Genomic DNA, 24,134 nt, shown 5'->3' with positions numbered 1-24,134 from the left:
TTTTTTTCTGGTGTTTATATCCCCCATAGAAGTCTTTGAGGGAGAAACATTTATGTTAAAAAAAATAACAAATGTAAGCCCTGCTGCAACTTAAGAAATCTGAAAACGCACGAAAAAATGCTAAACTGTCCTGAAGATCACATGAAAACATTTGATCACAGCCCAACAAGCCTACATTCCTTCTTGCAACAAAACATATTGATATCATGGAACATTTTAAAAGTGCTTCAAACACAACATGGAGCGTATTTTTTTTTCATGGTATTAGACAGAACTGCAATGTAGATTCAATATTCCAACACAGTTGCAGCATATGCTTACAGCAGCAATTCTACTGGGGGTTTTTCTCAACTTGCTGTTGTATACACTTGGGCATGTATGCTGATGCATATGCTGAAATACATATGGGCTGTTGCAACACCTTCATTCCTTGGAGACTATACCTTTGCTGATAGTAAAAGTGTAAATGTTTTGATATTGTGGAAAGGAATTGTTCCCATATCCTCAAAGAAGCAGTTCAGAAATTTTTTTTATTGGCCCCCCGCTAGGTGCTGACGCGAATACTCACCACAAATGATCGGTGTCCTGCGGTACGGCTTTGTTCCGGTCCCGCGGCACCGTTCAAATCCGGCACGCGCTCACGTCATGGTTCCACAGGACACCGATCACCTGTGGTGAGTATACGCGCCAGCACCTAGCAAGGGGGGGCCAATAAAATTTTTTGGGGAACTGCTTGTTTAATCTTGTAGGGTCAATCTACAGTAAGGGCCGTATTAGATGGCTAAACCTGTGGGGTAAGCGAACACTGATCTGTTAGATGGGCATGCCTTACAGAGCCTATTGCACAATAATCATGCGGCCAGGGCTGCATGATCATCGTTAGTGATGTTTGTGTAGCCTTTTCCTTTAATCATCCACCGGTACCCCCAATATGAATTTACCTTTTCACCTAATTGCAGTTTTTCAGCAATATTCCACAAACATTTTTTTTTACCACAAAAAACAAATAGGTATATAGGTATACATGTCACCCATGATTAGACAGCATTCATTTCATCAGTATGAATTTATGTTCACTATTTGTTTGACTATTATGTTGATTTATGTTATGAAGCATTTCCTCTTAATTTACTAGAGAAGAAGAGCGTTTTAACAAATGAGAAGAGTAAAGCAGCATCTCCCTCTAAGCTTGATTCATTTGTTAAGAATTTGGAAGAAGAAAGGGATCACTATAAGAGAGAGGCAGAACATCTGAGAAAGATGCTTCGAGGTCGTAGTAGTAGCCCAAGGCGTAGCCCTTCCCGGGTAAGTAGTCATGTTGTGAAGTCAGATACAAAGTGACAATATGTCTTAACAGGACCTGTCTAAAGTTTTTAAAGGGAATTTCCAGATAAAGTAAAACATTTATAAGATTTGTTTTTTCTGGAAGGGGGTCACAGTCTGGCATATTCTATATAGTTTACGGCGGTTAATGGCATAAATTATAGTAGAAATCTATACTAGCTTGCTGCGCACAAGAAGCAGCTGAAGTGTCTGTTTCATTAACAGGGGGGTCTGAATGTAACAGCTGTGATATTTTAATTGAAAAGTGAATCTGTCAGCTGCAATTCACATTCCAAACTGCTGACACTGTTACATAGTTGTTAGGTCAGGTCAATGCTTTTATTCTCCAGGGCAACATGCCAAAGAGGTGTTCCCAAGCCCCTGAAGAGCTGAGGGTTGGAATGGAAAGGTGTTCCAGGCCTCAAAACATAATGGTTTGGGTAAACCTCTATGACACGTTGCACCAGAGAAAAAAAAAACATTTTTGTACATTATAGAAGCACAGACGGATATATGAAAGGTATCGTGTCTCCAGCTAAATGTGTCAGAATTTTGGAATGTGAATTGCAGATGACAGATTGGCTTTAAGACCAGTGCGTATAAACACTGGTCATAGTAACTTTTCCTTATAGTTTTGTGTCACCCTTATCAGTAGTTTTGAGAATGAATGTTTTAGAATGGTTTCTGATGTGATAAATCTTTACAATTTTACAGTTTGACTCTGATATCAAGAAGATCATTCGGGAACGTGATGACATCCAGAACATGCTTACAAAGTATGAGCGTCATATGGCAGAAATCCAGGCCAACGTCAAAGTTCTGACATCAGAGCGAGACAAAACAAATGTGCTTTACGAGAGGGTAAATACTAAGTCTCTTTTATTTTCTACAGAATTAGTTCAAATGGTTATCTAGGATTTACTTCCATAAACAGTGCCACTCTTGTACTCGGTTTGTGTGTTGTATTGCAGCTTGGTTTCATTGAAGTGAATCGAGGTGTAATATCAATTGTAATTGTAATATCAAACACAACGTGAATACAGGTGTGGTGCTGTTTTTAGAAGAAAAGAAGCTGTGTTTTTCTAATCCTGGTTAACTCTTTTTAACAAATTTAGGAAACCTGTTCTCCATATCTACTCTTTGACAATTATGGACAACATTAATGGATTAGAAACCCACAAAAGCATAAATGTTGTCACCTGTAGAAAAAAGTTTCATTCTCTCTTCCAAAGATTTGATGGTCAATGTAGAGCAGGTCTATTCTCCTAAAATATGGTATCCTGTGTAAAGCTACAGAAGGTTGATGTTAGCAGACTGGGGTTGATGCCAATTCCTCTGGAGGATGTCGCTGTGTGCGACAAAAAAACATGTTGAAAAGGCTAATACACAAATAAGTTTTAATTGTACTTGCTAACGGGACATCTTTGTAGATGACCATAGATGTAAATGACATCTTTGTAGTTGGCAGAAGACCCGACAGCCAACTATATGATAGATGTCACTTCAGATCCATCTGATCACTAAGGTAAAACTGGCAATCTACTCTCCAGGGTACAAACACGCTGGGCGGATCCGCAGCGGGTTTCAAGACCTGCTGCGAATCCCTGCCCAGTACACTCATGGCCAAACAAACTCGCAGCGGGATGCACATCCCGCTGTGAATATGTCCGCAACCCGCCCTGTTAAACCGCCGGAGCGTATACTTCACCTGCTCCCCGCTCCGGCTTGCTTCGGGGCTCCCGGTGTCTTCGCATCCGTCCCAGCCAATCAGTGCTCTGCGGCCGGGCCGAGCGGGACATGCTGGGAACCCCCGAAGCAAGCCAGAGCGGGGACCAGGTGATGTATTCGCTCCGGCGGCCAGGGGGTTAACGGGGCGAGCTGTAGACATACTCACAGCGGAATGTGCATCCCGCTGCGAGTTTGTTTGGCCATGAGTGTACAGGGCAGGGATCGTCAGCGGGTCTTGCTGCAAATTCGCAGTGAGAAATCCGCTGCCCAGTGTGTTTGTACCCTTAGTAGGGATCTACTGCTCACGTAGCAATACGTGTTTTTAAATTGGGGACTGCTTTAATGTTAAAGTAACAGAATAAAAGTTACATTTTAGGGTGCCTTCACATACACCGGATCCGCAGCGGATTTCACGCTGCAGATTCACAGCAAAATCCTCTGCGGATCCAGTGTCAGTGCATCCCTATGAGAATACATACTCGCAGCGGCGGGTTAACTTACATACATGCAGCGGGATGTCAATCCCGCTGCAACTATGTATTCTCATAGGGATGCACTGACACTGTATCTGCAGCAGATTTTGCTGCGTGAAATCCGCTGCGGATCCAGTGGGTGAAGGCACCCTTAGGGGTGATATTGATATAAGGGGGTCTTACTCCTGAGAGTTTGGTGATTTATTAGTTATAGTAGGTACCCCTTGCCCACCCAAGAGAGCGTTTTGGTTAGAAGCCACAGAAGATAGATACATACATACATACATATCTCATTTTCTTTTGACTATTGTGTATTTCTTTAGGCACAGCAAGAAATAACCCAGCTTCGAAGAGAGCTTATGCGATCTCCAAAGACCCCCAAAGCCAGTTTAACAGCTCAAACCATTTTGAAGCGTGTAGAGAGTGAGAGAGACAGTGCTGTTTCAGATTTACGCCGCATGACCACAGAGCGAGACAGCTTGAGAGAACGGCTGAAGGTAAAGAAACCATTTTAAAAATCTGAATGCTGAAACAATGCTGAAAAAACTGTTAAGCAACACTTGCTGTTAGTAGGAATACATAGAATTGAATTAACATGTGACTTATGTGAAAATATTTGGGCATGTGACAGATGGATTAATAAGAAAGATGTGCAGTGAGAAAGTTGCATCCTAAGCACTGTGCCACCCTGCCATACCCACAGCTCTCCTCTCAAATGACCTGTCTCCTTTTATTTCCTGGTAACAACAAGAGGAGCTGAAATGATTCTGTTAAATGCATCTATATTCTGAGTGAAAACCACATTAAAGCGGATCTGTTATCATACTACCCTCTTTTGTAATGTGAACAGGTCCCTTCTTCTATTTACCCTATAACCAGAATTTTTGTTCCAAGATTTTTCAACACACTATTTAAAGTCCTTTCTTTCTGTATCAATACAGATTTCACAGGAAACAGCTATAGGAGACAGAGCTCATCTGGAACAGAAAATTGAGGAATTACAATCATCAATTCAAATAGTAAGAACATAGACTGTAATATGAGCTTGTAGATTTTCCATGTAACCATGTTGTACATGAAAAGTAGAACTTGGACCCTTTAAGACAGTATTTTGCATGCTATGTTTTTTGTTGAGAAAAGCATATATTGCAAAAAATGTACAGGAGCACTCAAAGCATTTAGTCATACTATGGTACTGTATGGAGCCATGCTACTGTTCAGGCAGGGGCCTAAAGGTGGCCATATACTTTTAAATCTGTAGGCTACCCCACCTGACCTCCCCATACACATGAATCTTCAGTGCAGCCAAAAATTCCTGGAGGAGTAAGCCGCTCTGGTGGCAGCTTATCTGTCTGAAAACAATAGGGTTGGGCAGTTAAAATCCATCATATTTAACCCTTCTCTTCCCTGACATCATCTTTCAACGGAGAGTTGGGAGGTCCCTATACAATTTAGATTGTCAGCTGAACTTGTCAAAGTTAGTGGGTTCCAGTGACTTTTGTCCATAGTGTAAATGCAACTTAACAAAGACCCTAGGTATATCATGTATGTTAGTCTATAAGGACCTGCCTAAAGCAGGGCTTAGTAGGCTGCCTGACAGTGTAATGCTGACAGGTATAATACACTTTAGTACTGGAGTATAGCATATTCTAGTAATGTACTTGGTGTAAAATTAAAATTATACAGAAAAATAGAAATCTAAATCAAAAAAACCTAAACCATTTTATTCCAAGATAAAATAATATATAAAGCTCATATTATAACACTCCATTTATTTTGCCTGTTAAAAAAAACACAAAGACATCTAAAACTCTGCATTTAGGTGTATCCTTTTACAGTTACTATCCAGTAAGTAGAACGAAAGCTGAGGGAACTCACCCATGTGTTGCAAAACTCTTTATTTCAAAATGCGGTTAAAATCATCGTGATACACATCACTCTTGAGCACACGCCAAACCACTTCACAGCGTAGACATCATCATGATGGCCATTTCACGCACATGCGCGCTTCATCTTACTTACTGGATTGGACAGATATATGTCTTTGTTGTGAGGAGCACCCCCGTTGCTGATTGGCATAAGCCCACATTACATGTCTAATTGACTGCACGTAAGCCAAAATAAAGGGAGTAGTGTCGGTAACTTTGTCATTAAGGGGCCTATTCCACGGAGCAATATTCGGCCCGAATCTGATGATTATCGCTCCATGGAATAGAGATAACGATCAGCCGATGATCGTTGTCATCGGCTGATTGTTCATTTAGGTTTAAACCTAAAATCATCAGTCGCCACCCGCGCATCGCTAAGTGGAATAGTGGTGCGCGGCGGGCGACCGATGATTTGAAAGTGTTATACTTTACCTCACCAGGCTGCAGGTCTTCTCCTGCGCTCCTTCTCCCCGGGTCCCGCGCGGCAGCATCAGCTTCGGAGCGGTCTGTCTAAGCTGACAGAACGCTCAGCCAATCACTGTCCGGGACCGCCGCAGCCAATGATTGGCTGAGCGGTGTGTCAGCTTAGACAGGCCGCTCCGAAGCTGCTGATGCTGCCACGTGGGACCCGGGGAGAAGGAGCGCAGGAGAAGACCTGCAGCCTGGTGAGGTAAAGTATGAAACAAGGGCTGCAAGGATAACGGTAACAATGTCCCTGCAACCCTCGCTAAACGATTGTCGGGCCGTGGAATAGGCCCAGTAAACGAGCACCGATCTAGCAGATCGGCGCTCCTTTACATCGTTGGTCGGGCCCGTGGAATACCACTCTAACTCTATATACTTTTACAGTTACTCCCAGATGTCTCTGATGCATTACTAAGCAGAATTTATTTCTTTCATACAGGTAGAACGTGAACGTTTGGACCAGAAGTCTGAGCTGTCGCTTATGAAGGACACAGTATCATCTCTGGAAAATGAATTAAAAATAAGTAGCAGAAGAGCAGCCGAAGCCGAAAATGAGTTGAGACAGCAGAGATCGGAGTGTGATTCACTGAGGTACAGTTTATGTACAGATATTTTAAGGAGTATTCCCATCTTAACTATTGCAGTTGAACATGTAGGACACATCAAGTCAAAGGGGTTTTCTGGCAAGAAAAAAATATGCTTTTGCATTTCTTTAATAACAACTTTATTAAAAGAAATGTATTATATTCTTTTTACATTTACATTGAGTGGCAGCATTAAAGGGTGACACAGCTCTCGGCTGCCACCAATGGCTCAAGCCCCAGGCCAGAACACTTACATATCACTAGCTCTGATTCACTCCATGGGACTCTTGTCAGTCACTGCTCACTCTAATGGTAACATGCAATGTATGGCTATGTTCACACAACGTATATTTTCATAAAAACACGGCCGTTCTACAACGGCCGTGATTTATAAGAAAATATTCGTTACATTGCTTCCTATGGGATCCCGGCCGGAGCGTATACACAAAGTATACGCTTCGTCCGGGATCCCTAGCGGCGCTGCAAAGAACTGACATTTCAGTGAATAGTGGCTGCAGAAAGCCCTGTCAGTGCACACTATGAAGCGAGCAGCTCTGGCCGCATTCTTTATAGTGTGCTGTGAGGAGTTTTGATGCGGGCGCGCTCTGATGCACCCGCATCAGAACTGTGCAGCGTGAAAGATCATCCGGCCGGTACTTCAGTACTGGCCGGGATGATCTTTTCTAAGACCGGCCTTCCGTGACCCGGCCGGGTCATGGAACGGCCGGTCTCTTACAACGTGTGAACATGGCCTAAAAATGTAAAAAAATATATATATTTAGTAAAGTTATCACAAAATTGTATAACTTTATTAAATAAATAAATGCATTATTATTTAATAAATAAATTAAATAATAAATAATCTTTTTTACATTTCTTCTTTTTTTTCTCCCAAACATAATTTTTATTAAAGATTTTTCAAAAAAAAGGATATAACTGAATCTCATATTAAATATATACATTGAGTTAACAACAAAATTAACAGAACTATCCCCTTCCTCAACCCCCCTCTAACCCTCTCCCCCTCTTTTGCTCGCAGTAGAGGTCTATTCCTTCCCTATTCAAAATTCCTACCTAGGTTGCCTGCTACATCTGCTTCCAGATACCATTTATTATTACGGAAAGATCTGACCACCTTCTGCCAGACCATATAAAAGGGCCTTAAGACTGCTTGATAAAATTCCCCCTTCATTTTTTTAATTAGATAATTTTTTACATGCTACAGAAAAATGTTGCACAGCAAAGTAAGCATGTAATTTAGCATGATTGGACCAGTCCAGTGGAGTAAAGGATCCTTTAGTGTACTCAATAATACAATACAACATGTACATTTAACGTAGGGCCCCCAAAAGAATACTAGCAGAATACAATCTCATTTGAAGCTGACTGTAAAACCAATCATATTTTATTAAACTATTCAGCGATTACTTTAATTTGACCCTCAAAATAATTTCCTCTGGTGGGACAGAGGGACTTCAGTCTGGCATGGAGTTTAGTAAATAGATCTTTAAAAATAAAATTCCAATATATATTAGTATATAGATCTCTGCACTGTGTTTCTCACCCAGGCATGTAAATCCTACAATGTCAAAACTGGACTAAATAACATCAGTGAAAAAGGTAACAACTTGTCATATAAGTGATTGATGATGTAGGTTTATATTTATGATTATTAATATTTCAGATCTCTGAATAACAAAACCGAACACTCCTTAGATGAAGCTCAACGTCGACTTTCAGTGAAGCTGAATGAACTACAGTTGGCTCAGGAGAAAATTACCAGGCTAGAAAATAAAATAGGTAGGTTATATAGTAAATGTCATGTGTCAGGTTGATGTTGCTAACATAAATTATTTCCTTTTGCCTGTGTTGAGTGTCCAGTGTGGTGTCTCAGTGGTTAGGATTCGTGCATTGCAGAAATGGGGTTCAGGGTTGAAATCTAATGGAGGGCAACACCACATGGAATTTGTTTGTGTCTAGGCTCTGTCCCCCTCCCCCCAGCCATTCCAATGGCTGCGGAAGGGGCGAAACCTAGATGACGTTGAGGAGGGGGCAGGGCCTACGGCACCAATGTGGGCAGAGATATGGGCCACCACAGATGTTAAGCCCTGGCGCTGTCCACCAACAATAACATGCATTTTTGAGGGGAGAGACCACTAAGAAATCTTTTGTATGGTAAGATATGAAATGTCCAGAATATAAGCTTAAGAAGGGTGCTGAAAACTCCTGATATGGAAGGGGGGGGGGGGTGTGGCAATCTCACTTTTAATAAAATTTGCAACTGATCATGTTTACTGTTGTTATAATTTATTACTGCTTTTTTTACTTCAAGATGAACAGTCAAACCAAAGCCTTTTCCAGAAGGAGGAAATTACAATACTGCAGAAAACCATTGCAGAGCTGGACAAAGAAAAAGATAATTTAATGTACAGTATGGATCAGAAAAACGAGAAGATTTCCTCTCTTGAGAGCAGCCTGGTTCTTAAAGTGAGTTTAAAGGGTATTTAGAGTTGTAATTTTTTTCTATAAATGTTTAGTACGCTGCAGTTCTTACGGAACCAGCCCCTTCCTGTGTTTGGTATCGGCACATGTATCGCACATTTAGCCAATAGGCAGCTCAATACACTGCTGCAGATGCTGATTGGCTGATCAGGCCTTCCCACATGCTGACCCCATAAAAAAGGAGGACTGTGCAAGGAGACAGGCTCTGTGAGAATAGCAGGGGAGTGAGGAAGGTAAGAATAGGTAGATATTTGTAGATAGAAATTACAACTTACCCCTTTAATTAGTTTTACCATTTTAAATGCTTTTCATATGCACACGACTGGATAAATAGGATCTTTTTGACCAAATCATGATTTTAATCATTGCCATAATCTTTTGTACATCAGTAAATTCCAGGACTTGGACATTGGTCTAAAGCTAGACCCGGTAAAAAAGCGTCTAGGAAATATCCATAACTGATAAGAAATATAGCATAGATCATGTGAGGCAAATTCTGGCACATTTCCGATAGTAAATGAGTTCCCTTATCTTCATCACCAAACCCACAGAACTGATCTTGGTGGCAAAACTTTTAACACAGTCTATAAAAGATCATTTTTATGATATATTGTGCATGATGTGTACATTTTAATCATTTTCTTTAAATGTTAAGTAGAAGCATGCTCTCACTGATTTATTGCTAGAATTGGCTGTCTTCCAATAAAATTATGGGAGACACTGTGGCCCAGATTTATTAATGTGTCTCTAAAAATATGTCTGATTTTGTTCTCAGATAACCAATCACAGGTCATTTTGGAAAACAAAAACTGAGCTATGATTGGTTGATAGATTTTTGTCTCACAGACAAATTGATGAACCTGGGCCTGTGTGTATTACTACCTGAGGTCCTAGTAAGGTAATGCACTGTAAAGAAAGTAATGGTCAAGGTAAAATGTAACTGCTATGACTAATTATTGTCCAGATAATGAGCGTGGTTGCCTAATACATCCGGTTTAGTGCTGGTTTTCATGGGTAACAGTTACCATCATTAAGTTGCTTGCTGGTTACATGGCGAACTAAGCACTATAAATAAACCTTGGGGCTTAAAAGCAAGGATCTAGGTCACAGATGAAAGTCCTTGACTATTACCTAAGTGTATTATAGACAAGTGCACTAAACATGTTTAATTTGTTGGCTTTCTAGGAAAATGCAATACAACGCATGCTGAGGGAGATGGAGGAGTCTGCTCGGTAAGATAATATTTTTATTATTCATAATAATAATTAGTATTTATACAGCAATTATTTCATAACATATTTTGCAGCTCTACTGAGGGTAAATGTTTAGACAATACCAGACAATACAAAAATACATATTTAATAATCTAATCAAACATGATGAGTGAGGGTCCTGCTCAAGAGCTTACAATCTATGAAGAATTTTCATTTAGATACTAAACATTCTATTAGTGGGACCTAATATAGTCACTAGACTTCTAGTCCTTTAGGTGCGGTGACAGCCTGGAACACATAAATAATCCATACTTTGCAGTTTAGATGTGATACATTTTGAAGTATTTTAACTTTTCCCAACATATACAGGTATCGCTCATCCACAATATAGGGAAACATATGTGATCAGTTATGCCTCCAGCCCTGGGGTCCTAAGTGAGGTTTTTGTATTGTGTTCCAGTATTGTTTAACCCCTTCCCATCAGTAATCTGTATATATATGTTCCTACTGCACATACCCCGTGCAGTAGGAATGTATATATACGTTCCTGACTTCAGGGGCTTACTGATGTGTGTGGGACCGCAGCAGTGAGAGCGGTCCCGCACACATCAGTGTGTCAAGGGCCGGAGGTAATGAGAGGTAATGAGAGGCATTAACCCCTTAAAGGTACTCATTAACCCCTATCACTGAGTGATCGGTCCCAATCAGGCGGGGGTAAGTCACTTACCTCTGTCCTGACGGATCAGCGATCCGCGTATAGAGTCTGCTCTCAGGCAGGATCTATGCATAGATTGCTGATAACACTGATCTATGCTATGCTATAGCATAGATCAGTACATGCAATCTAATGATTGCATCTTTTACAGTGAAAAAAAAAGTAAAAAAAAAAGTGCAATTAGAATAGTTTTTAAAAGTATGAAAAACCCCTTATAATCCCCCCTACCAATAAAAGTTTAAATTGAAATTTAAAAAATTTAAATACCCCCTTGCCCATTATAAAAATAAAAATATATAAAATAAATAAACATGTTACATATCGTAGGGTGCGGAATTGTCCGATCTATTAAAATATAACATTATTGTTCTCGCACAGTGAATGGCGTAAACGAAAAAAAAAACACACCAGGATTAATGATTTCATTAAATTATATATAAGAAAAAAATTAATAAAAGCGATAAAAAATTTTCTGTTACAAAATAAATACATTACCTCTCATTGCTGCACAGGGTCCCAGCGTCCTGCTCTCCCAGCAATCAGTGGCTGCGGCTGGGCAACACACTGATTGGCTGGGCGGGAGAGCAGTACGCTGGACCCTGTGCAGCAATGAGAGGTAATGTATACATGCAGCAGAGCGGGAGCCGAAGGGGTTAAGGGAGCGGCAGAATTACATACTCGCAGCGGTCTTTGAGACAGCTGCGAGTATGTAGTAACAGGGAACTGCCAGGACCTGCCAGACTTGCAACGAGATTTATGCTGCGAGTCTGTACGTGTGGACAGACCCTTACAGGAAGTTCATGTTCAGCCATACAACATATGCGCATGGCACTGCACTGTACATAAGACCTAATGGGACTAGGATTTTGTAACATAATAGCAGACGATTACAAATTATAACATTGTATGTAAAGGTGAATTTGGGCATACAGCTACCTAGAAAGTATTTTCTCCTGATATACTCTATATATATATATATATATATATATATATATATATATATATATACACTCACCGGCCACTTTATTAGGTACACCATGCTAGTAACAGGTGGTCTTCTGCTGCTGTAGCCCATCTGCCTCAAAGTTGGACGTACTGTGCGTTCAGAGATGCTCTTCTGCCTACCTTGGTTGTAACGGTTGGCTATTTGAGTCACTGTTGCCTTTCTATCAGCTCAAACCAGTCTGCCCATTCTCCTCTGACCTCTGGCATCAACAAGGCATTTCCGCCCACAGAACTGCCGCTCACTGGATGGTTTTTCTTTTTCGGACCATTCTCTGTAAACCCTAGAGATGGTTGTGCGTGAAAATCCCAGTAGATCAGCAGTTTCTGAAATACTCAGACCAGCCCTTCTGACCGGTTTGAACTGCAGGAGATTGTCTTGACCATGTCTACATGCCTAAATGCACTGAGTTGCCGCCATGTGATTGGCTGATTAGAAATTAAGTGGTAACGTGCAGTTGGACAGGTGTACCTAATAAAGTGGCCGGTGAGTGTGTATATATATATATATATATATATATATATATATATATATATCCTTCCTCCTGATATATAAATTTCCTGATATACAATAACACTTGGCTCCACGTAAAGCAAAAGAAAATCTGATCTTTAAGTTTGGTATTATTTTTGTTGTTTTTTTAGGCAATCTTCTAAGACTATCAGCAGTCATGAACAAGAAGTCAGTCGGCTACGTCGGCAGATGGATGAGATCAGTGAAGAATTGTCTCGAACAGGAAGGGAAAAGGAGTCTGTAGTTCAGGAAAACTTGTCTCTTAATGAACAGTTATCCAAGAATAAGGTTGACATACAGGTAACGTGTATATCGGTCATCAGCAAACCAAAACCTTCTGTTTCAATAATAAGTTATACAGCAAACATTTAGTATTCATCACTGATAACAAATTAAATAGGTATACATAAACTTTCCACGGAATAAATGCTACCAATTATTAGCCAAAATAATCATTTTTGGCTATAGTCAGTAACATGAATTTAGCCATTTAAAGGGGATTCTGCATGGCAAACATTTATGACATTATGCTGTAAATATGTTATCTGTGGGGCTAACTGCTGGGATATCTTCTTATCCTGACAGCGCGCCTTCTCTACTTTTCTGACTTCTAGGCTGCAATCACACATTAGACTATGTTCAGACAATGTAAGAGACCGGCCGTTCCATGACCTGGCCGGGTCAAGGAACGGCTGGTCTCAGAAAAGATCATCCCGGCCGGGATCTTTAGCGCCTCTTGAGTTCTGATGCAGGTGCATCCGGGCGCCCCCGCATGAGAATTCCCCACTGCACACAATAGAGCGTGCAGAGCCGCATGCTCCATTGTGTGAACTGACAGGGTTTTCTGCGGCCGCTATTCAATGAATAGCGGCTGCACAATATTGACATGTCAGTTTCTCGCTGCACCGCTAGGGATCCCCCGCCGGAGTGTATACTATGTGTATACACTCTGGCTGGGATTCCCTCAGCCTGAGCACTATGTAAGCACCACATAAATCACGTCCATTGTAACAACGGCTGTGATTTCTGAGGTACTTACGTAGTGTGTATAACCTAATAAGTAAAAATAGGTATAGTTAGGTAGAGATAAAGGAGTGAACATATATATATATCCCTGTTATTTTACAAACAAAAACCATCTGTTGGAGGGGATTGATGCAGTGGTCACATATGGTTTGTAATGCAATACTACACAGGGTAGGGTTAGGATTTATTCATACAACAGGTAGAGCAGTCTTAGGCTATGTTCACATGCCTTCTTTTTCTTTCTGTTTATTATTTGTTTATTATTTTTAAAAATGACATCTGTCATTTTGAGTTCAACGACGGCTGTTGCTACATTATTCTAGTTCAAGTGGACTAATGACCCTTTTGATGTGTCTTTAATTGAAAAGTCCATTGAATTTAATAGTAAAGACAGTGAAAGTATGGGGGGAAAAAAGAAAAACTGTGTGTGAACAACTAAAAAAATAACATCCGTTGTTTGGAAATGACATCTGTGAATAATTCTCATTACTTTGACGTCCATGCAAACGTTGCTTATAAAATTTAACCTTTATGGAGACATTCCACATGGAAAACTATAGCAATTGGATGGCTACACCTAATCTTTGTGGTCAACACTAAAGGAGGACATTTACGAGGAGAGCATACAAGTCTTATATTAAGCCCTGCCCCTTTTCCCCCAGCTGGATTCACTAAAAGGCGCACGCAGTTGTAGATTTGTATTATGATCTACACTTGTAAATCCTGATAAATCAGGGCCTTGCCAGTGAGCTGGGGATACAGCAGGTATACGCTGGGAGAAGGTGTGAATCCGTGCCTTCTCCCTGGCATACACCAGGGGTGCAAGGTTAATGAATCTCCCCCTGAGAGTGTTCCTGCACCCAGTGAGGGAAAAAAAAGGTCAACATAGTGTATGAAATAATTGCAGCTAGTTATAAAATTATTTACACATGGGCCGCCTATAGATAACTAGCACCTATTGGTTTGTATTAAACCATTGTTGTTCTCGAAACCAGCTGGTGTGTTGAAGCAATTGCAAAGCTTTTGTTAATGATTTTTATGATTTTGTTTTCAGGCATTAACTCATAAGCTCAAAGACTTCCAAAGTGAACTTCAGGATGAGAAGCTAAAACTTCAGGGTGCTAAAACAGATGTTACAAGACTCGAAAATTCATTGGCTTCCAAAGTAAGTTGGAATATGTAGGGCTACCTAATACTGGGAATTTATATAAACATAAGTGCAGTATCCGGGCAATGATAGTAGCCGATGATATGTATGGTCAGTGTCTAATGACAGGTCTGATGATATTTGGTATATACAGAGGATATGTAGTTTACACTTGGATCAGGATCTGTAGGTTATCTATGATGAGATATTCAGTATATAGCATCTAGAGCTACACAGTATGATCTAAGGATATATTCTGTGGGGAAAAAACACAGGGGGGAATTTATTGCACGACTTTGTGCAGACTTTGGTGTAACATTTCTCAAAATTGTGCATCTTTTCTTTCGTTTGGTGCAAAACTTTAAGAGCACTGCACAAAAATTGACAGTGCTGTGCAAAAAAATGTCAACTTTTATACATTCATTTTCAGGTTGAAGGCATTAATAATCCCCCCCCCCCAGTTTTGCCTTCTATCTTGTAACATTATAATATAATTGATCTTCCCCCAGGTAATGGGGCATGTAAGAGTCTCCTATTTTTTTTTTTTTTTACCATAAATCCACATAGAAAGTCTGCTCACAGACTCATTTTAAAAAAAAAAGGTTTCTCCATTGACAGGAAAAAGAAAATCGAGACCTCCTTGAAAATTACCGCAAATCTTCATCTCAATCGGATATTTGGGAAGATAAATTTCACCAACTGGAAAAGGAATTTAACTCTATAAAACTGGACCTTCTTGGTGCAGAGTCAGAACGCCGAAGACTGAAAGACAGAGTTGATACCTTAGAATTAGATTCTGAACAAGTAAGACACCATATACTGTAAAGATGGTTACTATGTGACTGGGAAGGTGATACATGCTTTAGGGGACAGTGCTGGAAAAATGGTATCGAGAAAATGTGGAATTCAGTAGGCACTGTAAGAAAACAGTAGAACAGCTAGCCAAAGTGCCAGTTCCACTTACTGTGCAAGTGCAAGTTTATACAGTAAATTTAAAGTGTCACTGTTCTATTTTTTTTTCCAGAAATCAGTATCACAGGCGATGTTAAGAAACTGTGTATTTAGGTTTATTAGGCAAATATGCCATTATCTGCATTCAAAAAGACTTTTCCCAGGTCCCCCCACCCCCTCCTCTCTTCCATTCACTACTCATTATCAGGAAATCATGTCTTGTTGCATCAGACATGCCCTTGTCTGTTCTATGGAGAGGAAAGGGGGAGGAGGGAGTTTAGTCGGCAGCAGAGAACAAAGGATTATACAGTGGGACCTGTGTGAAAGCCGGTATTCAGAGGTCAGAGAGGTCAGTGCTGACTTAAGAGGAGATAGCCGGTGATGTAGCTTTAAATTAACTCTTTGTTGTCCTGTTTTGGTGCCTCATCTCCCTCCACCCCTCCCCTCTCCACAGAGAGCAATGAAGACAGGGGGGAGAGCTTCAAACTGCTTTCTCATGATAAAAATGCATTTTTTGGCTAATAAAACCAGTTATAAAGTCTCTTAAATTTGCCTGTATTATTGATTTCTGCAAAAAATAAAAAATAAAATAAACCACAGGTACTCTTTAATGCCAGATTCCACACTTGAGAGCCCCTGACTAGTGTATGACTAGAGAGCCCCTAACTAGTGTATGCTGAAGTAATCGGTCTAGCCATGCCCCAGCTTCTAGTTATACGGGATTTTACATATTAATAGCATCCAGTGTACATACTATTACTGCATCTAATTTTTATTTTTCATGGAGCAACAAAGAATTTGCAAAAGACCTGCAGGTTGCTTGCAATTTGATGTGGCCATATAACCATTGCCTTACATTACCAAATCCACAGTATACAATACTTATGGCTCTGCAGATTACTATAGACTTGCATCTCATTCATCTATATTCTTATATTGGATTCCAGCATATTACCTCAGAGCAGTCTTATAAATCTCAGATCAGCACTTTGACCAAATCCCTCACAAGGACAGAAGAAGAGCTGCGACAGGTTAGAGCAGAGAAGTCATCGGCCCTCAGTGACCTGGCTTCCACAAGGGAACTTTGCGTCAAGCTGGATTCTGGTAAAGAGATGATAAACCGTCAACTCTGTGCTAAAGCCCAAGATGCAGAGATGGTATGTTACAGTACACATATTAATCTTCTTTTATCCATCTAGAAATCTTTGTCAACTATCGGTAAACTGTGATTGAACTTTATTTCGATTTCAGTAATTTCTGCTTGGTGCATTATTTTTTGTCATTGACTATATATATAAATTAATGATAATTATGATGATAGCAAATCAAAGTAGAATGGTTGTAAAGTAAAACACAAACGTGTGACCCAATAAGCAATGCCTTTTTTACTGCTTGTTCAGCTGCATCAAGAACTGGAATCATCTCACTCAGAGATAGAACTCCTGAGGAAGCAGCTAGCCAGTGAAAGGATCTCTGTGAAGAACCTGGAAGCCCTTTTAGTATCAAATCAAGATAAAGAATTTCAATCCCAAGTGCGAGTCCAGGAACTTGAGTCAGAACTTAAGCTGCTTGGAGACCGGCTGATGTTAGCAGAGAGCAAACTGTAAGTACTTGTTCTTTGTAGCAGCTAAATCTGCAGCCTAGCTGATACAAGGGTTTGTCTAGGGATCCGAAGACGACTAAAACTCTCTGCTCCCTGGTGCCAAAGGTTTTTCATCCCTCCCACCAGGGCCGGCTCCAGCTTTTTGTGGGCCCTTGGGCGACAGAGCCTCGGCGGGCCCCTTTGAGGAGCAAATCATGGAGAGACAGGCGAGGAAAGATTTGCAGCAGAAGAAACATGCGGCTGCTGCATATCTTTCTCCTCCTGTATCTCCTGATCTCTGCAGTAGTCAGGACTCTAGAGGAGTCAGACACAGTGACAGGAATATATATATATATCATGCTGGTGCTGCTAGTTCTCTAGTATACAGCTCCTTCTGTGTGTGTTTGTGTGTGTGTGTGTATATTTATATACATACACACACACAGAGCAGGAGCTGTATACTAGAGAACTAGCAGCACCAGCATTATATATATATATATATATATATATATATATATATATATATATATATATATATATATATATTTATTTATAATATGAACATGGTGAGACCTCTAGTTCTCCTATATACAGGCCCTGCAGTGATATACAGTGTGTGTGTGTATATATATATATATATATATATATATATATATATACACTGTATATCACTGCAGGGCCTGAATATAGGAGAACTAGAGGTCTCACCATGTTCATATGATAGATAGGAGATAGGGAAATAGATAGATAGACAGATAGATAGATAGTTGTTTTGTGTATAGAGGTCCTGCTGTAATATATATATATATATATATATATATATATATATATATATATATATATATATATATATATCCTGCTGTAATAGATATAGATATATTACAGCAGGACCTCTATACACAAAACAAGTAGAAGAACCAGCACATACAGGACACTTAGTTTGCAGAGCCTACCTGCTGCCCTCTGTCAGGTCATGTGTCCGATCACATGACCCGTGACATCATCAAAGGTCCTTCAGACTCAAAGGTCCTCTTTCCTACTCGGCTGTAGGGAAGATTTGTGATGGAAGACAGGTGCTCGGGGGCCCCAGTATGGATCGGCGGGCCCCTAACTGTCACATGCGGCCTCTAGGGGCCCAGTTCCCTTTGTTACTACACTTTTTTTTCTTTTTTACTAACAAAAAAAATGTAGTAACAAACGGGAGTGGGCCCCTAGAGGAGCTGGGGGCCCCGGCATTTGCCCTACTTAGCCGGGTGCTGACGCCGGCCCTGCCTCCCACCTTCCAATAGCACAGCATCAATAACAGGGTAATTTGCACAATTACCTTTTTTACAACAAATATTTTTTGCCATAATAGTGCTGGAATCCAGTATTTTAACCTCAGTGGTAAATGGTAAAATGTTTTATAGTGAATACTTTTTTTTGCCTGTAATCTATTGGGTTTTTAAAATTTTTATTTTTGCTTGGGGGGGGGGGGGGGGGGGGGTAAATACAGACACAAAATTTTGTTAGTAACTATCTTACATAACTGGACTGATCACTTTATTACTTGTAGATTCTTATGTAAATAGTCATGAGAGTGTAATAGTAATGTGTTATTGCTATCATAGGCTTGTAATTGTAGTGTTTTGCATCTTTATTATTCAGCAAAGCCTTTCTAAATGCAAATGTTAGCACTCTGTGTGTAGCAGAATGGCTATAGTTACATGTTGTAGCTATACTAAAGGGGTTGTCTGGGGAGCAGAAGAAAGCTGAAGCTCCCTGGCGTTTAAGGTGGCCCTACAACTTCAGTGACCGACGGCTGTCATTAATATCTCCCGCCTGCTTTTCCCATGCACAGGAGAATTTGGCATGGCCGAACGCTCCTGTGTTGTCTATAGGGGGAGTAAGCCACAGTCAGAGCCCGCTCGCTGTGGCTTATCTCATTCTGAACAAAGGGGTAAGCCGTAATGAAAAATCTCTTGCACTCGATATATTCATTTTAAACGATACAATAAATTGCTGTATTATTGGTTGAAAACATGTCAAAAGATTTTTTTAAAGTACAGTAACACTTTGAGGCTATGTTCACACTGCGTATGATTCCGTCCGTAGTTCGTACGCCGCCGTACATGTGCGGCTGAAACTACAGGCGTGGGAAAAATCGACATGCGGCCGGATGCGTACGAACCGCGAACATACGCCTGTAGTAGAGTTATGCTTCCCTAGCTTGTTTCGAAGCGATCTGAGGCAGGTCATTTACTTAGAAATCTTCGCCCAGCCCAATAAAACTCACAGAACCTTTTGGATCAAAAAGTCAAGTTCAATTTGGCTGAAATAAGTACTCCGTACGGGACCGCATGGAAATCCACGGCCGTGAGTTTCAACATTTCCGTCCTCAAACAATGGTCTTGTTGATTTTTCACGGCGCCGTATACGATCCGGCCGTAAGCTCATGCGTAGTGTGCACTGTGCGGGCGTATATCGTATACTTTCAAGCGAACGCATCAACCTCAAAACTAAGTGCGTATATTCGCGGTTCGCACTACGGACGGGAACATACGCAGTGTGAACATAGCCTAAAGCGGCACTATCAGAGGTTCGGGCCACTGAACCTGCTGATATGCGTCAGCTACTAATTACCGTAGGACTGCAGTGCCGCTGTTTTTACTGGTACTGGGCAGATATTTGCTATTTTGCGATATGCTAATTAGGGTGTTCAGAGCATTTTGGGTGATCCCCGTCTGCCCGGAGCACCCGCCTAGCCTGCCTCCTCCCAGCCCGCCTACTATGCATATTTAGGCCGCTTGTTACGGTGCACGTGCAGGTAGCAGCCTGTAACAAGCGGCCTATCATATAGGAATATGCATAGAAGGCGGGCCGGGAGGAGGCAGGCTAGGCGGACTGAGAGGGAACTCCGGGCAGACGGGGAACGCCCCAAATGCTCGGAACACCCTAATTAGCATATCACGAATTATCAAATATCTGCCCAGTACCGGACCCCACGGGATAAAGAACAGCGGCACTGATGTCCTACGGTAATTAGCGGCTGGCGCATTTCAGCAGGTTCACTGGCCCGAACCTCTGATAGTGCCGCTTTAAGCTTTATGTTTAGCACCTCACTTTAAATGTATGCTTCTCATATAATGTACAGTAAAACCTTTGAAAAGATTGCATTCAAGATTGCATTGAAAGTGATCTCCTGTTGGGGTAGTCTTCTCTAAGAAAATGGCCACTATGGTTAAATTTGTGTACTGAACATCCATTACACAAAATCTGGTCTGGGTAAATGGGTGCTCCTCTCAAAAAGGTGGTCTGTTGGATAAGTTTTACATTAATTCATTTTATACTTAAAGTAATAAAAATAATAAACCTGTAATTACTTGGTTTTATCTTTATTTGCATTATTCTCTGTGTTTTATGCAGAGGAACTCAGAGCCGAGAAGCAGCACAACTAAGAAATAAGATAGGTCAGCAAGAGGCTGAGCTTGAAATTACAAGAAGGCAACTATCTACAGAACGATTCGAAAGGCAAGTGTGCGTGTGCATGTATACTACTGTATACCAACCACTTCATGACTGCAGTCTTTTTCATCTTAAAAATTATTATTTATTGGTAAAAATATTAAAAAACAAGATTTCTTCTGCCTACTAAGACTGTTAACACATAGTACTGGCAGAAAATATAAACCAACTTTCATCCAGGCACACTTAGGCACTTATTATTCAGCGGTTAGTAGTATATAATAGTAAGGTAGTATGTCATGTCAGTGACAGCGAAGCTAGCATTGCCAGGACTCTCAGAAAAGCAATGGGACCATTATTCATATTAAAATAGATCTGTCACCTGTGTTTCCTTTTCTGAGAGCAGTATAGTATAGAATGGGACGCTAAACTTTATTAGTATACAGATGTATATTATTTGGTGGAGTACTTCAAAGTAAAAATTCCAGATTAGACAAAAAAGTCTGTAAGCCTTATGGCCCTCTTACACTGAACAATTATTGGCCTTACTTAGACAATTACCGACCTTTTAGTCACATAATTGTTCAGCGTATTAACACATATTGAAAGGCAACGATCAGCTGACCTGCACTACATCGGCTGATCGTGGGCTTTCAGCATGTTTGAAAGATCAGCAATGATCTGCAGTGCACCGCACCGAGTAACAGTAGCAGCGATAGCAGATTGCCGCTGACTTTAATGGGCCAACCAAACAATCTTAGGATCTTTCGGGTTGCCCCTTCCGCAGCTCCCCGCTCGCTGTCTGTGTGTGTGTAATAGCACAGTGCACAGGAGAAGCAAGCGCTGAGCTGACAGGTCGGCACTCACTTCCCTGGCGCCTTGGACCATGTATTACAGCCCTTAGGCTTCCTTCACACAGCTGTATATTTCTATCTGCTTACTGTTCGTAATTACAGAAATTTAACGGATAATATAGAACCTATAGGACATGCACTTATATGGCTCGAAAGTTGCTGTGTAGTCCTAGCATTATGGTTTACATTAGTTGCTCTCATTAACTATAATTACTTATCTATAGAGAGTTTGCTGTCAAGGAGCTCAGACGCCAAAATTTTCAGGCAACGTCAACCTTTAGGAGAACGCCAAGTCCTTCCAGACTCTCACCAGAACGTTCTTTTCGTTCTCCTGAGCGCCGTTCCAGATCTCCTGAGAAGTCCATAGAGAGGTAAGTTACAATATATATTTATAGTAAAAAGGAAGTCAAAGAGTAAGAGTGTGTACATCATAAAAATGTTTCTTGAAATATTATCTCTACTTTTAACAAGATATCTCTGTATAAATCTTTGTAAATGTTTATGTAATTTTGCAGTTTCGTTGCATTGCTTTTAGTTGCAGTCATCAGATTATCAGTTCATCCTACCATAGGGCAATAGATTAAGTAACATCAGATCTATTTAACCCCTTCGTGCTGCAGCTAGTTTGGGCCTTAAAGGAGAAGTCTGGCCAAAATAAATTTTTGATATGTTGTTACTTATGAAAAGTTATACAAATTTCTAATGTACATTAATTATGGGAAATGCACATATAGAGCTATTTCCCTTAATTTAGTAGATCAGGAAGTGTTAGAAATATCTCTGAAGAAGTGACGTCACGACCCAGGGTGTAATTCCTATGGAGTGTCCAGCAGGGGGCGCTCTCTATATAGAAGTCTATGGGACTTTATTGTTTCTATGGGTTTCTATGTAATGTAATGTAATGTAGTGTACAGTGCTTTATTGAATGAATACATCTATGGAATACTTTGGGGAGCAAGTGTCCTTGCTCCCCAAAGTATTGCATAAATGTATTCATTCAATACATTCAATACACAGTAAGCCCGCCGATCCGCCGCATTTCCGCCGCATTCCCGCCGATCCGCCACACGCTGATCCGCCGCATTCCCGCCGATCCGGACCATATACATTGAACTACAGCTCCCATCATCTGCTTCTAGTATGAACAGGTGATGGGAGCTGTAGCTGGGTAATGGATATGACATGCCGCCGGGCGCAGGGGGGAGCCGCTCAGTACACAGGAGCGCTCCCCACTCCTCCTCCTTCCGTGATAACTTCCGCCTATAGCACTGCTGAGTCCCTGCCTGGCCGCCGCTCTCCGCTCTCCCCCCCATACATACCGGCTCCCGATGCATCCTGGTGTCCGCGCTGATGCCGGGAGCCGGTATATGTGAGCGGAGAGCGGCGGCCAGGCAGGGAGTCAGCATTGGTATAGGCGGAAGTTATCACGGAAGGAGGAGGAGGAGGGGGGAGCGCTCCTGTGTACTGAGCGGCTCCCCCCTGCGCCCGGCGGCATGTGATATCCATTACCCAACTACAGCTCCCATCACCTGTTCATACTAGAAGCAGATGATGGGAGCTGTAGTTCAATGTATATGGTCCGGATCGGCGGGAATGCGGCGAATCAGCGTGTGGCGGATCGGCGGAAATGCGGCGGATCGGCGGGCTTACTGTGTATTGAATGTATTGAATGAATACATTTATGCAATACTTTGGGGAGCAAGGACACTTGCTCCCCAAAGTATTCCATAGATGTATTCATTCAATAAAGCACTGTACACTACATTACATTACATTACATAGAAACCCATAGAAACAATAAAGTCCCATAGACTTCTATATAGAGAGCGCCCCCTGCTGGACACTCCATAGGAATTACACCCTGGGTCGTGACGTCACTTCTTCAGAGATATTTCTAACACTTCCTGATCTACTAAATTAAGGGAAATAGCAGTATATGTGCATTTCCCATAATTAATGTACATTAGAAATTTGTATAACTTTTCATAAGTAACAACATATCAAAAATTAATTTTGGCCGGACTTCTCCTTTAATGACCAGGCTAATTTTTCAAAATCTGACCTGTCTCACTTTATGCTCTTATAGCTCAGTGATGCTTTAACGTATGCTAGCGATTCTGAGATTGTTTTTTCGTCACATATGGCACTTTATGTTAGTGGCAAAATTTGGTCACTACTTTGTGTGTTTTTTGTGAAAAACATCAAAATATCATGAAAAATGTAAAAAATTAGCATTTTATGAACTTTGAAATTCTCTGCTTCTAAAAAAAGAAAGTCGTAGCACATAAATTAGTTACTAAGTCACATTACCAATATGTCTTCTTTATTCTGGCATAATTTGGTAAACATATTTTACTTTTTTAGGGTGTTACGGGGCTTAGAAATTCATCAGCAAATTATCACATTTTCGTGAAAGTTTCCAAAACTGATTTTTTTAGGGACCAGTTCTTTTTTTAAATGGATTTAGAAGTCTGGTATCCTGAAAACCCCCATAAGTGACCCCATTTTGGAAACTACACACCTTAAAGAATTTATCTAGGGTTATAATGAGCATTTTAACCCTACAGGGGCTGGAGGAAAGTTTTCACAATTTGGCTAGGTTCACACTACGTATATGTCCGGCCGCATATTTTTCGCGGCCGGATATATACGTATGAAACTCCGGCTGGGACTTTGCGCAAG

At 40.9% G+C, this 24,134-nt stretch overlaps 1 protein-coding gene across 1 annotated transcript in view; it reads left to right on the top strand.

Annotated features, from left to right (window-relative positions):
* The window catches only part of TSGA10 (testis specific 10), a 52,000-nt gene that overhangs the window by 17,543 nt on the left and 10,323 nt on the right, over positions 1 to 24,134 (top strand). The window contains exons 5-19 of the mRNA XM_069972398.1: positions 1,136 to 1,305; positions 2,038 to 2,184; positions 3,848 to 4,021; positions 4,466 to 4,543; positions 6,357 to 6,508; positions 8,186 to 8,301; positions 8,834 to 8,988; positions 10,189 to 10,235; positions 12,580 to 12,748; positions 14,529 to 14,639; positions 15,240 to 15,425; positions 16,520 to 16,729; positions 16,973 to 17,175; positions 20,560 to 20,664; positions 21,677 to 21,823. Of these exons, the coding sequence (XP_069828499.1) occupies positions 1,136 to 1,305; positions 2,038 to 2,184; positions 3,848 to 4,021; positions 4,466 to 4,543; positions 6,357 to 6,508; positions 8,186 to 8,301; positions 8,834 to 8,988; positions 10,189 to 10,235; positions 12,580 to 12,748; positions 14,529 to 14,639; positions 15,240 to 15,425; positions 16,520 to 16,729; positions 16,973 to 17,175; positions 20,560 to 20,664; positions 21,677 to 21,823 (2,170 nt within the window). The remainder of the gene's footprint in view (positions 1 to 1,135; positions 1,306 to 2,037; positions 2,185 to 3,847; positions 4,022 to 4,465; positions 4,544 to 6,356; positions 6,509 to 8,185; positions 8,302 to 8,833; positions 8,989 to 10,188; positions 10,236 to 12,579; positions 12,749 to 14,528; positions 14,640 to 15,239; positions 15,426 to 16,519; positions 16,730 to 16,972; positions 17,176 to 20,559; positions 20,665 to 21,676; positions 21,824 to 24,134) is intronic.

The sequence above is a fragment of the Dendropsophus ebraccatus genome, chromosome 5 (genome assembly GCF_027789765.1).
Source record: "Dendropsophus ebraccatus isolate aDenEbr1 chromosome 5, aDenEbr1.pat, whole genome shotgun sequence".
In the NCBI taxonomy this organism is placed as follows: Eukaryota; Metazoa; Chordata; class Amphibia; order Anura; family Hylidae; genus Dendropsophus; species Dendropsophus ebraccatus.
This window is presented reverse-complemented; position numbering and strand designations above follow the sequence as displayed.